The sequence below is a fragment of the Phasianus colchicus genome, chromosome 30, assembly GCF_987193195.1.
Source record: "Phasianus colchicus chromosome 30, bPhaCol1.hap1.1, whole genome shotgun sequence".
NCBI lineage: Eukaryota > Metazoa > Chordata > Aves > Galliformes > Phasianidae > Phasianus > Phasianus colchicus.
Window position 1 is genome coordinate 451,574 of NC_143465.1, and position 13,503 is coordinate 465,076.

The 13,503-nt window shown below is 56.1% G+C and overlaps 2 protein-coding genes across 9 annotated transcripts in view; both read left to right on the forward strand.

Moving 5' to 3' along the window:
• LOC149914304 (uncharacterized) overlaps positions 1-13,503 on the forward strand; it is a 162,854-nt gene that overhangs the window by 145,193 nt on the left and 4,158 nt on the right. For 2 of the 7 annotated variants that reach the window (XR_016460517.1, XR_016460512.1), the window contains exon 1: positions 11,576-13,014. The exons of the other annotated variants lie outside the window; for them this stretch is intronic. The gene's annotated coding sequence lies outside the window, so the exon portion shown is untranslated. Of the gene's footprint in view, positions 1-11,575; positions 13,015-13,503 lie in introns of those variants that run through there. 7 annotated transcript variants of the gene reach the window in all.
• On the forward strand, positions 781-4,582 carry LOC149914314 (zinc finger CCCH domain-containing protein 11A-like). Of its 2 annotated transcripts, XR_016460522.1 has the most exons (7): positions 781-938; positions 1,580-1,703; positions 2,181-2,243; positions 2,495-2,581; positions 2,871-3,209; positions 3,516-3,592; positions 3,714-4,582. XR_016460522.1 is itself a non-coding variant. In XM_090127218.1 (6 exons), the coding sequence occupies exons 1-5, from the start codon at positions 885-887 to the stop codon at positions 3,203-3,205; spliced, it is 663 nt and encodes a 220-aa protein (XP_089983344.1). In that variant the 5' UTR covers positions 781-884; the 3' UTR covers positions 3,206-3,209; positions 3,516-3,664. The 2 variants fall into 2 exon arrangements, 1 of the variants encoding a protein (XP_089983344.1); XM_090127218.1 differs by lacking the exon at positions 3,714-4,582 and having other exon boundaries at positions 3,516-3,664.

Genomic DNA, 13,503 nt, shown 5'->3' on the forward strand with positions numbered 1-13,503 from the left:
GTAACATCTCCTTGGTCCGATTGTGCAGCACCTGAGCAAGAACTGGCTGCATGAGGGTCATCTTAATTTCTCTGTTCTTTTACTTAAATAAACCCGTTGGGAGACCGTGGTGTTGGTTTCCTAAAATTTGGATCTGGGAGGTGAGCACGCCCTTTGCTTATGATGGAAGCACAGAAGTGATGCGGGCACTCGCTGAGGTCACAGTCATCGCCGAGGTGGGAGCGTTTGTGGCACAGCCGGTGAGCAGAGCTGGTGCTCTGGTGAGTGTGCTGCACGCAGAGACTGAGCTGTGAGCTTTCCTTGAGAGATCACCCTGCGAGAGCCCGTCGGAAGCACCGCTGCGGCGTGTGCGTGAGCTGGGCACAGCTCAGGCTGAGCAGGCCGAGCAGGTGAGCTGGGTTTGGTGCTGGGTGGTTGCCGGGAGGTGTCTCAGCAGGAAAGCTGGGCTGGGGTGGGCACGCTGCATCAGCCCTCGTCCCGGCTGGCAGTGAGACAGAGGGAGTTTTCTTCAGGACAGCAACACCAGCCATGTGCTTCAAGGCGCGTAACTATTGAGGAGATGGAGAACGCTTGCTGTCAGAAATCATGGCAGCTGTACAGGAGCTGGGTGTATTTTGGGGACAGTCCTTGTAACCAGCTGGTTTCGAGACATTGCCCTGCCCGAGAGTCTAAACTGCACAGCAGAAGAATGCTGGGAAAATGCTTCTTCCTCACTGTTTTTCACTTGCAGGTTCTTTCCTTAGGGTTCCTTTTTCCTTTCCAAAAGGAGATTTGGGGGATCGAGGCACTTGAAGAGAGAGTGAAGCCAGCTCTTTCCAACAGTGCGGGCAGTCCCTGTGGAGAGGACCCCGGGAACTTGAGCTTCCCCTGAGACGTTCCCCAGCATGTCTCAGCAGGGAGACGGACGCAGTTGCCATCGCTGCTTTGCGCGTGGAAAGGTATGGCTGGGTTTCTTTCGCTTGGGTTTCTCCTTTCTCTGGTTTTGGAGGGGAAGGGGTGGAGCAGGGGGAGCCCTGCTGGTCCTTTGTTAGCTCAGTAAGCGGCTGGGTTGTGCACTTGCAGCAACAGGACAGCATTGCCAGGCTCCTTAACCTGCTGGGGCAGGGTGGGAGCAGAGAGCGGGCACTGCCCTCCTGCCAGCTGCACCTGGTTATGGTTTGCCAGCTGCCCTGGGTTTCTGCTGAGAAGTTAGTTCTAGCTGCCTGCAGTAGTAAAGGGTGGGGAAGAAATAGTGGTGAAGAGCTAAGGCTGTGTACGGTAATTTTGCATGGGTTGAACTGTGGCACCTGAAGTCACTGTTTCCCTCGGAATAATGCTGGTGTTTGCAGGTGTGTTGGTTTAACCCCCCGAAGTGATGTCTGAGAGCGCCCGTCTTCTCCACCTGAACGATGAGAAAGCTGGATATGCCCAGAAATTGCAGCGCGTGCAGATGTTGTGAATGCGCTCCCAAATGTTTCCGTTAGTGATAACTAACGTCTCAGCACTCTGATACCCACCTCTGGCACCATCTGGAACGCTGCATCTCTTTGCAAACGTTGGGTGGCCGTTTCCATGGCCCTTCCTTTATTTCTCTCCTCAGAAGCAGCGCGGCGCGGTTCCCTGTGCTAGGGAGCAGCACCCAGCAGGCTGCCAGAGATCCAACAGCGCCTTGCAGCGCACAGAGGGACGCGATGGGGACGGACCATCCTTAGCACCACGCAAAAGTGAGTCTCTGCAGTCCTCTGTCATGAAGTATGGAAGAATGCATTTTAAGTATTACTTCTGAGCGGTGCAGCACTGCAGGGGTGTCCGGTAACCATGGTGGAAGCATTAGAGAGGCCGACAGCAACAGATGGCAGCAGTGAGACAGAAGTGTGTGTGTAAGTGGTGGTGCTCAGAGCTGAGTGCATTCCCTGTAGGGACAAAAAATCCGTGCCTCGACTTTTGCAGCTGATAGCGTTTTGTGTGCTGACGCAGCTTTGCTCTGCAGCATGCAGAGCTGTCAGGCAGACTGGGGTTCCTCTGCTGCCACCTGAGCGGGAATGAGAGCAGTAGTGCTTTGTGCAAGCGCACTGCAGTTTAAAGATCAGTTTCTGTTCTGGCTGTAGAAGAGTGTCTTTTGGTTTTTGTGGTGGACGTGGGCTAACAGGACAGTGCTGCTCCTGGTGTCTGTGAAATCAACACACAATCTGTTGTTGTAGGGACGGAGCCTGCGCGTCCATGGAATGGTGCTGGGCTTGGGGGGAAACGGAAAGCCTCCCCAGGTAAGAAGCTCTTGTGAGCTGTGGTGTGGGTACCTGCCTCTAAATAGGGCTGCATGAAGGGCTGTGTGGGATGGAGGAGAAAAGAAGGGGCACTGCAGATCTGTGCTGACTGCAGAAATGGCACAGCGTTGTAGCAGCAGAAAGGCCAATTGAAGAAACTACGCTTGAGGAGCAGAAGTTTGTGGTTGGCTGTGCTAAAATGCTCCTCCAAAGAGATGCTCTTCATGTCTTTCTTGTTTCCTTTCTGACAGAAGCTGATGCAAGCAGGCTTGCAGTGAAGCGCAGCCTTGCAGGAAGCCAGGGGAGGAGCATGGAGTGTGGCACAGCCCCCAAGAGAGGTACAGACACACAGCAGCATCTGGGTTTGGTGCACTGTCTTTCTAGTTAGGCTTTCTGTCTGTCCTTTCCTGGGACTGCTGTCGTTGCGTGTTGCTTGAGATCTTAATCCCTGGGGATTACAGTTGCCTTTCCTGTCCCAATTGGAAATGGCCCACAGTTCAGCCAAGATCCCAAGGTCCATTGCTGTGAACACTCGAGAGTTCCTAGCATTGTGGCCCATTTTGCAGACCGAAGGCAGTGTGTGACTCTCTTTTAATCTTGCTGCTTCCCCTTGCTTGATTTGAACAGGGAGAGGTGCTGAGCCAAACGGCAAGATGTACGCGAAAGCTCCTCTCCAGGCTCCAGGAGGGCTTCCTGGAACAGCAGGTCCCAGCAGAGGGGAAAGACCTTCCCCTGCAGTTGACAACCACTCCCTCTCCAAGACCATGGCTGCAAGAAAGCGCAAGGGAGTGGAGGAAGAGGAGCAAAAAGCAGAGCTGTGGCCTGCCAAGAAACAAGTGAAGGTGGAGCGCGATGGGGAGAAGGCTCAGAGCCCACATCAGAGCAGAGGCGGTGTGCCAGCTCCAGCAACACACCCTGGGCCTGCCCCAGCGCCGACTGAGCGGTTCCGGACCTCAAAGTGAAGAGGTAGGAAGGTGCTGCAGCTGCCCTGGTGAGGTGCTTCCCTTATCAGGTGCATGGAGTTTGCTTAGGATTTGCTTTGCTTTCTCCTTCTCTCTGCGGAGAGGGGAAAAGAGTAGAAGGCTGCCGAGTCCAATGGCAAGGAAGTGCCAGAAAGTGTAACCCTCTCTTTTCCCATGAAATCCATGACGGCCTTCTGCTTGTCCCACTGGAAATACCCTTCCCTGAGAGGCTTCCTAGCCTGTTTTCATGTACCCATGTTTCCGCGGTTTTGCTGTTGACAAACTGAATTTCTCTCCTCTTTCTCTATAGCAAGACGACAACGACAAAAAGAGAGGAGAGCAGAAATGAAGAAGGCTGCTCTGAGAGCTGCCGCTGCACGTGCAGAGGTGAGTCCTCGGTGAGCACAGACACGGCTCTTGTTGTTCTCTGTCTGTCAGACGTGAAGGGGATTGTAGAATGCTGGGGGAAGCGGTGTCCTACTTTGACGCTCGCTTTCTTTCTTTCCAGTCCTCCACAATGAACAGCCTTGTGGAGATGATGGAGAAGCTGCAGCTGAAGGACTGAGTGGAGGAGCATCAGAAGGCAGCGGCTTCGTGGCAGCAGCCCAACTTGGCACTCTGGTTGCAGTCCATCAATAAACAATTGGAGCTTTGTATTCACAAAGAGCGCACGGCCTGATTTGTCCAGTGGCACTCAGTGAGCTGCTGCACCACCTCCTCGTTATTCCACTCGCGGCGCTGGGTCAGAACTCCCACATCTCCATCAGGGGATGCTGCAGGTTATAGAAGCAATGGATGCACCAGTCCTTGGCCCTGCCCATAAACGCACTGCCTGCAAAGCACGTGCACAGAACTGCGAGTAGCACGGCCTGAGCACAGGCGCGCTGAGTTAGAGAACAGCTGTCTCGAGCTGTCTGAGTTTCTCGGGGCAGCACTGAGCAGAAGTGAGCGTGTGCCCCTCACCCTGCAGGCGTCTCTGTTGGGGGAAGAGAGGCTCCGCCGGCTGCCTGATCCTGGAAGGCAGAGGTGTTCTCCTGACTTCTCTGCAGTGCTACCTTGCCTCATTGTCCCCCCTCTCTTCAGCCGTTTTGATGCTACTTTTCATCCTTTGGGCAGAGCTTGAGTCACTCTCATCATCGCACAGCTTTGTACTGAGCGGTGTGGAATTTTCTGGCTTTGCTCTTAAAAGCCTAGGCTGAAAACTGCAGCGTGCATGCTTAGTTTACATGGGGACATGGGGGGGGACATCCTCTAACCCCCATTATCGAAAAATAAACCTTAATTGCAAAAGTGAGGGGTGTCAACCCCCGACCCATGGGAACAAAGTGGTCCGTGGGGGTGACACTGTGGGGGTGTCCCCATCTCCAGTACGTGACACCACCAGGGTGCCATGAAGGTGTCCCCAACTTTGGTGGTGTGACAGCACGATGCTGTGTCCCCACTTCTCCAGGAAGTCCTCCAGCTGGTTACAGTGTCCCCAGCTTCGGCTCAACGTCCCCAGGGGGTCCTTTTGTCCCCTCTGCATGACGGTGACACCCGATGCTGGCTGCCAAACGCGACACCCGATGACGATGACACCGCGTCACGGCTGTGCCACGCTGGTGTCACACAGTCCCCTCTGGTGGTGGCACAGAGTTCACCACCGTGCGTGTCCACATCCTCATGTCAGACGATGGTGACAGCGCCAGAGGACTCCAGTGTCACCAGGTCCAGCTCTAGGTGGGCCTGGAGGGGTGACAAAGAACAGTGAGAGGCTCAGTGACAGCATGGTGACAACGCAGAGCTGCCTGTGCCTGGCCCTATGCGGTGGTCAGAGTACAGGGAATGGTGTCACCCGATAGATGGTGGCACACAAGTGATGGTGACACCAGATGACGGTAACAACAGTGACAGCCAGGGATGGGGACACTGCGTCACGGCTGTTCCACATCGAGGTCACCCTGTGTCACGGTGTCACCTGAAGACAGTGACACTCAACGACTCCCAGTGGCATCCAGTGAAGGGAAGAACCAACAATGGTGACACCACCGACCCCATGTCACACCCACAGCAGACCCCACATGTCCCCCGACTGTCCCCAGCTCCCCTCCCTGTACACTCCTCGTCACCTCTTCAATGAGGATGGCACCGCTCTGCAGTTGTGCCAGTCCTCTTCTTGGTTGCAAGTGTCCCATTTGGTTTTGTCATCCAGTATTTTTGGGAGAAAACGTGTGGTAGTTCTAAGAGAAGGGGTATTTCTGGGAGAAAATATCCTCTTTTTGGAAGAGAAGGTGAAATTTACCACTGAAATGTGGTATTTCTGGGAGAAAATGACATACTTGAGGGAGAGAACTCGGAAATGGTGGGAGAGAATGTCTTCTATTCGAGAGCAACTGTGGTATTTTTGGTGTGACGACTGGTCCTTTGGGGAGAAAATACGGTAAATATGGGAGAAAATGTCCTCTTGAGGAGTGTCAAGTGGTACTTTTGAGAGAAAATGTCAGGTATTTCTCAGAAAACTGCTGTTTCTGGGAGATAGTAGCATCCTTGGTTGGAAAATGACAGGTGTTTGTGAGAAAGCTGGTATTTTGGGAAAAAAGGCCGTATTTTTAAGACGAAGCTGGCATTTCTGGGGGAATATGTCCCGTCTTTGGGAGAAAAGTGGTCTATCTTGGAGAAAATGTCATGTATTTGGGAGAAAACTGGTCTATCTGGAAGAAACTGCCATTTTTCTGGGAGTAAGTGTGATCCTGAGGAGCGTCAAGTAGTATTCTTGGGATGAAACGTGAGGTATTTCTAAGCGTAGTGGTATTTCTGGGAGAAAATGTCTTGTTTTGGGGGGAAAAGATCACATGTATGTGAGAAAGCTGGTATTTCTGGGAGTAAACGCCATATTTTTAGGAAAAAATGGGTATTTCCCGGATAATCGGTCACATAGTTAGGAGAAAAGTGGTCTACCTGGGAGAAAATGTCCTTGTTTTTTGGTGGAAGAGATCATGTGTAGGGGACTAAAATAGTGTTCCCGGATGAAAATGTCACGTATCTGTGAGAAAAGTGGTATCTGTGGGTCACAGTGCTGTTCCCCAGGGGTCGGTGCTGGGGCCTGTCCTCCTCAAGATCTTTCTTGATGAGCTGAGGGCACTGAGTGCACCCTCGGGAAGTTTGCGGATGACACCAGGCTGGCTGGAAGTGTGGATCTGCCTGGGGGTAGCGAGGCCCCACAGAGGGATCTGGACAGGCTGGAGAGCTGGGCTGAAGCCAATGGGATGAGTTCCAACAAGGCCAAAGGCCAGGTCCACGTTCTGTGGGAACGTTTGTGGAAAAGTGACTTATGTAGCTTAAATCTCTGCCTTCTGACACAAGAGCAAAATGGAGCCAGGAATGTATTCTTACTTCCATAACAAGAGTGTCAGAAGGAAACACCCTGAGACTTCTTGTAGGGGTGTCCATTTGCTGTCTCCCAAAAACCAGTCAGGGGAAGGGCACAAGAGGGGTGTGCCCTGCCAGCTCCAGGTCTTAAGACCTTAGAAACCCGGTCTCTTTCAAAAGTTGAGGGATTTTCCATTCTTAGAGCTCAGCCCTGAAGCCTTGCTGGTTCAATTCCTCTCAATGATGCATCTAAAAGATGCGGTGCAGGTGGGCAAAGGTCCAGGTGGGCCAGCGGGTGAGTTTTACCACAGCCCGACACAGATGGATAAGCTGCTTCATTAACAAGTCCAGCTTTTACTGCGGGGCTGGCAGCATCTGTGCTGTTGTTCCATCTGCAGTCAGGAATGTCACACTGCCTTTTTTTCAACCCACATTTACTCTTTCACAAAAGAGCATCAACTTCTGATACTCGTTCTGCAAACTGGGGAAGAGTAACCCGCAGAATGCTGACTGCTGCAGAGGACAGGTTGGAAGACAGCCGCTCCACGCGCCCATCGTGCCACAGCAGCTCCTTGCTGGATGTGCCTGGCATAACTGGTTGGCTCCTGACAGCAATCCCTCACAGTGGGGAGGAAAGCAGCACTTGCACAGCTGGTTTTAAGAGCGCTAACCAAGCTCAGCTAAAACACTCAAGGGAGACTGTCTTCAAGCACGGTCACAGGATGCGTTTGTTATACTGAAGACTAAAGGAGATCACTTCAGATTGACATCAGGGAGGAGACGGGGTAAAACTCCCCGCTGGCCCACACTTCAGGATCTGTGGCATGTTTTTCTGCACAGCTGCCGTTTCTAAATTTGGAAAGAGACAGTAAAACATACCTGGAAAGGGTTGAGAAGTCAGGGTCTCCGTAGCTACAGAGAGATGTTGGATGCTTCTTTCTGTGGGAACGTTTGTGGAAAAGTGACTTTAGGTAGCTTAAATCTCTGCCTTCTGACACAAGAGCAAAATGGAGCCAGGAATGTATTCTTACTTCCATAATAAGAGTGTCAGAAGGAAACACCCTGAGACTTCTTGTAGGGGTGTCCATTTGCTGTCTCCCAAAAACCAGTCAGGGGAAAGGCACAAGAGGGGTGTGCCCTGCCAGCTCCAGGTCTTAAGACCTTAGAAACCCGGTCTCTTTCAAAAGTTGAGGGAGTTTCCATTCTTAGAGCTCAGCCCTGAAGCCTTGCTGGTTCAATTCCTCTCAATGATACATCTAAAAGATGCAGTGCAGGTGGGCAAAGGCTCCACAGCTGTACAGCATCTACGGGACAGCTCTTATTGAGCCAGCAGGTGTAACTGCTTCCCGAGGAGCTGTGCAGCCATAAAGGCATTCCAAAGCACCTCTTGCTCTTACATGAACGCATCATTGGCTTCATCTCACTGCCGTGCTTAATTCCCAGTGCTGACAGGTCTGTCCGGCAGCTCTGCCTAGAGAACCAGCATATGTTTCAGGCACGTGTCCTGAACGAGTCACTCCGTTTCAGCGAGTTTAGCGTCAGTGAGAGCTCCCTGCCCCAGCAAGTCTACCGAGCACCTGTGTTCTCTTACATCCCCGCACCACGCCGTGCTGCTCAGCGAGTCCAGCGCAGCTCTGCAGGACCCGGGGGACTACAGAACACGTGCCAGCGGTGAGCTGAGCTCGTTCTTCAGGTCCTGCTCCGGGCTGTGCCCTTCTCACATCCCACGCACCGAGCCCGGCCGGGCCACCGCTCGGTTCTTCCTTGGAGGAGAAAGTGGCCAGAGATGCCGCCGCAGGAGCCGTGAGAAAACCGGGCAGAGATGCGCGCTCGGCTTTCAAGAAGCGCCAGCAGCTCGGAATCGGCCTGGAGACAGCGATTCTGGGGAAGCCGGAGACGCCGCACGTCTCAGCGCGGCTCCCGCAGGAGCGGTACCGTTCGACGGCGTCGCCACGGCGACGGCGCCTCAGCGCCTCAGCGCCGGTCCGTCGCTACGGCGCCGCGCCGTCCCCGCCGAGTGACGTCATCACGCCGCGACCCGAGGAGGCGGCCGTGCGGAAGCGGTGCGGGGCGCCTCGGGGCTCCGGGCGCCGCCTCGGCTCCTACAGGTGGGTGTTCGGGGGGCGCCGGGGCGGGGGCCGGGGTGAAGGCGGCGGGGGGGCCGCGTGCCGCTCTGTCTCGGCCCCGCGGGGTCTCCGTTGTGCTCGGGGCTTCCCTCGGCGGGGGCGGCTGCCCTGCGTCTCGCCGCCTCCCCCACCCCGTGTCTTTCGCTGCCCTCCCCCCCTGTCCCCCTGCCGCTGATCGCCCGCACCCCCCAGTCCCTCTGTGTGCCCCCCGGGGTTACACCCTCCCCCCGGTCTCCCTCCCCTCCAGTCCCCCCGTTCTGATCGCCGTAGTCCTCTTCCACCCCTCCCCTCTGTGCCTCCCCCATTCTGATCCCCAGGGTCCCCCCCCGATCCCTCATCCCTCCCCAGTCCCCCGTTCTGATCCCTGGTGTCCCCCCACCCCCCCACCGCTCTCCCCATTCTGTCCCCTAGAGTCCCCCCCTTTCCCAGTCTCCTCTATCTGACCCCCGAACCCCCTCTCCTCCCCCCGAGTGCCCCCACTCCAATTCCCCCATTCTGATCCCCAGAGTCTCCTACCACCCCCCATTCCCCTCTATTTGACCCCCAGGGTCCCGTGTCCTCCCTTCTCCTCCCACCTCCTGGCCCCTTTTTTCTGACCCCTAGAGGTCCCTGTAACCCCCTGTGCGCTCCTCCCTGACCCCTGGAGTCAGTTCCTCATTTTGACCTCCAATTTCCCTCAGCCAGACCCCATAGAAGCCTCGTACAACCCCTGGCTCTTCCCTCCCACCCCTCCCTCCACCCCCAGATGCTCTTCCTGCCTTGTAGAAACTCTGTTCACCCCTTTCCCCCACACAAGCCACTAAGTTTCCCCCCAGACTCTTTTTCCACCCCATAGACATCCCACTCTCCTCTTCTCCCCCCCAATACTTCCCTAAGGTGTCCCCCAGACTCCCCTTCCACCCCATAGAAGCCCCCCACAACCCTCCAGATTTTCTCTGCCACCCCTTCTCCATTCCTAGACCCCTTTTCCTCCCAGCAGAGACCCAACTCACCCCTTTTTTCCCCCACACAACCCCCCGTCCACTCCCAGACCCCCCTTTCTGCCCTACAGAAGCCCCCTTTCCACCCCTCAAGTTCCCCTCCACAATGTACCCCTCCATCCCCAGGCCCCCTTTTCACTCACAGAAGCCTCGTTCTGCTCTTTTCCCCCTCACAACCCCCTCTCTCCATCCTCAGAGCCCCTTTCCACGCCACAGAAGCCCTCCACAATCCCTCAGTTTCCCCTTCCAACCTTTCTCCACCTCCAGACCCTCTTTCCACCTCACAGAAGCCCCACTCACACCTTTCCGCCCATAGATTCCCCACGAGCCCCCCCCTATATACCCCTGGAGGCATGCAGAAGAATCTGGAGATGTTGTAGAGGGGTTTGGGGCATCCAGTTGGTCCCCAGGTGGATCCAAGGTGTCCTTGGATTCATACAGAAGGATCTGGAGATGTCCCAGAGGGATCCTGGGGTGTCCAGGGGGTCCCAAGAATGGTCCTGGGGGTCCCTGGAAGGATCTGGAAGCTCCCAGGATGGGTCCAGGAGCTCCGAGGAGCCACTGGGATGATTTGGAGATGTGCCAGTAGAGTCTGGTAGGGTCCAGAGAGTTCTCATGTGGGTCTGAGTGGTCCTGGAGTCATCCCGTCATCAGAGACATCTCTGGGGATGTCCCAGAGAGGACTTGGAGGGTGCAGGGGGTTTTCAAATTGATCCAGGGGGTCCTTGGATTCATCCAGAAGGGTCTGCAGACGTCCCAGAATGATCCTGTGGAATGTGGGGGGGTCCTCAGGTGGGTTCAGAGGGTCCTATTGTCTTCTGGAAGGGTCTGGAGATGTCCCATGGGTGTCTTGGGGTCCCCAGGCGTTCCTGGAGTCCTCCAGAGGTCTCTAGTGGGGATTTTGAGGACAACCTCACATAGTGACACATTCTCGCTCTTCTTTGTCCCCGTGGGATCGCCCCCAATAATGTCTGTTTCCATTAAAATCAATACTATGTCACTTTTCTTGTATATTTTTTGCCACTTCCTTTCAGAAATGGATGGTTCCCACCAATCCCTGTGCAAAGCCCCACGGAAACAATCCCCCCAGGGCCACCGGGTGACACCGGACAACCACTTGTCCCCAAAGTTCTCACTGTCACCGTAACCGTGGAACCTGGGGCCGTACCAACGTACCTTGAGAGCCCCATCCGCGTCCTACAGCTCCTGGACGCTGTCACCCTGGCTGTCCATGACTGTCCCATGCTGTCCCCCCTGCCATGGTGGCACAACTTCAGCACGGTGCCATCCTCATTGAAGAGGTGACGAGGAGGGGTACAGGGAGGGGGGCAGGGGACAGTCGGGGGACACGTGGGGTCTGCTGTGGGTGTGACATGGGGTCGGTGGTGTCACCATTGTTGGGTGTCACCTTCACTGGATGCCATTGGGTGTCACTGAATGTCACTGTCTTCAGGTGACGCCGTGACACAGGGTGACCTCGATGTGGAACAGCCGTGACGCAGCGTCCCCATCCCTGGCTGTCACTGTTGTTACCGTCATCTGGTGTCACCATCACTTGTGTGCCACCATCTATCGGGTGACACCATTCCCTGTACTCTGACCATCACATGGGGGCAGGCACAGGCGGCACCACGTTGTCACCATGCTGTCACTGAGCCTCTCACTGTTGTTTGTCACCCCTCCAGACCTGCCTACCGCAGGACCCGGTGACACCGGAAACCTCTGGTGCTGTCACCATCGTCTGTCATGAGGACGGGGACATGCACGGTGGTGAACTCTGTGCCACCACCAGAGGGGACTGTGTGACACCAGCGTGGCACAGCCGTGATGCGGTGTCATCACCGTTGGGCGTCACTCCTGGCAGCTGGCGCCGGGTGTCACCGTCATGCAGAGGGGACAAAAAAAACTCTGGGGACATTGAGCCGAAGCTGGGGACACCGTGACCACCTGGAGGACTTCCCAGGGAAGTGGGAACACCACATGACAATGTCACACCACCAAAATTGGGGACATCCCTGTGTCACACCCCAAAGCTTGGGACACCTTCATGGCACCCTGGTGGTGTCATATCCTAGAGTTGTGAACACCCCCCAGAGTTTGGGACAGCCCTCTGGAGACGCCATCTGTGCCCTCCCCCACAGAAAACATTGTTCCCATGGGGCGGGGTTGACACCCCTCACTTTTCTAATTAAGGTTTATTTTTGATAATGGAGGTTGGGGGATGTCCTCCCCATGTAAGTGATAAAGGGCAGAGGAGCGGCTGTGGGGCTCCATGCGTCACACTGGGGATGAACTCTGGGGACAGAGGTGACTGCAGCATTCTGGCCCCATCGCCCCTATGGCTCTATAACCAGTACAGCTCCATCTCGTAGCCATCCCTCGTCCGTATCCCACAACGTTATCCCATCCCATATCCATCATATCCACCCCACAGCCATCTCAAACCCATCCCATATCCATACCCCCACATCCTATCCCCATCCTTAACCCTATATCCATAGCCATTCCGAATCCTTATCCCCACATGCATCCCATGTCCATTCCATCTACTTATCCCATGCCACTATCATCCCAATCCCATCCCGTGTCCATATTTCATCCCCAATCCATCCCACATTCTTCAGTGTTGGTCCCATGTCCATCCCAAGCCCATCCCATATATATTCCATTTTCCTATCTCCCATTCCATATCCACCCCATATCCATATCCCCACACCCCAACCCTACATTTCACATCCCAGTGCACATCCAACATCCCAAGCCCAGTTCCAAACCTCATATCCCAACCCCACATCCAAGCCCCACCTCCCACCTGTCAATCCCATTCCCATCTCGCACCCCCTATAGCAGTAGGGCGCACCCCGAGGCCCCACCCACGGCCCGCCCCCTGCCGCGCTCCTCCCACCAACAGCGCAGCGTAACGCCGCACCGCCCCCGGGCTCTCATTGGGCAGGTGCCGGACCGTCCCAGCCCCGGGCTCTCATTGGTCAGGTGCCGGTCCGTCCCGCCCCCGGGCTCTCATTGGTCAGGTGCCGGTCCGTCCCGCCCCCGGGCTCTCGTTGGGCACGTGCCGATCCGTTCCGCCCCCGGGCTCTCGTTGGTCAGCGGCAGCGGCGCCGGCTCCGATTGGCTGAGGCGCGGCGCGCGGGAACGGCCGTTGGCAGCCGGCCTAGAGCTCTTCTCCCCTCAGGCGGCGGCGCTCCCGCAGCCCTGGCCGCCCCGCACCGCCGCTGCGCGCCGGAGCTGTCCGGGCAGCACCGAGACGGAACCGCGGCACGACGGGAGCGGTGCTGAGCACAGCAGAGCCGGAGCCGGGAGGGACGGAGAGCGGCGCCGGGACAGGGGAGGAAGCCTGGTGGGGTGAGGGGCTGGGAAGGCGGGGGGGGGATAGGGAGGCAGGCGGGGCTGCAGCGGCTGTGGTATCGGGGTACATGGGGCGATAGGGGTGGGTACAAAGGGATTTAGGGCAGCAGAGGGCTGTGAGGGGGAAACGGGGGGACACGGTGCTATAGGGAGCATTGGGGGCCGGGAGGGGCTGGCGAGAGCTACGGGGAGGGATATAGGGGGCTGGGGGAGGACCTAAGAAACTGTGGCTCTATGAGTGGCTGTAGGGGGAATGGAGGTGGGATAGAAGGGGATGTGGGGCTACAGGGAGCAGCGGGAGGGCTGTAGGCGTGGTATAGAGAAACAGGCATGACAGGGGTCTGTGGGTGGGATTGGGGGGGAAGTAGAGAGGTGTAAGGTTATAAAAGGCTGCAGAGAGACAATAGGGGGTTTGCGTGGGCACAGTGAAATAGAGGGTAATGTGGGGTGACACCGGGCACAAGACGGGAATGTGAGAGAG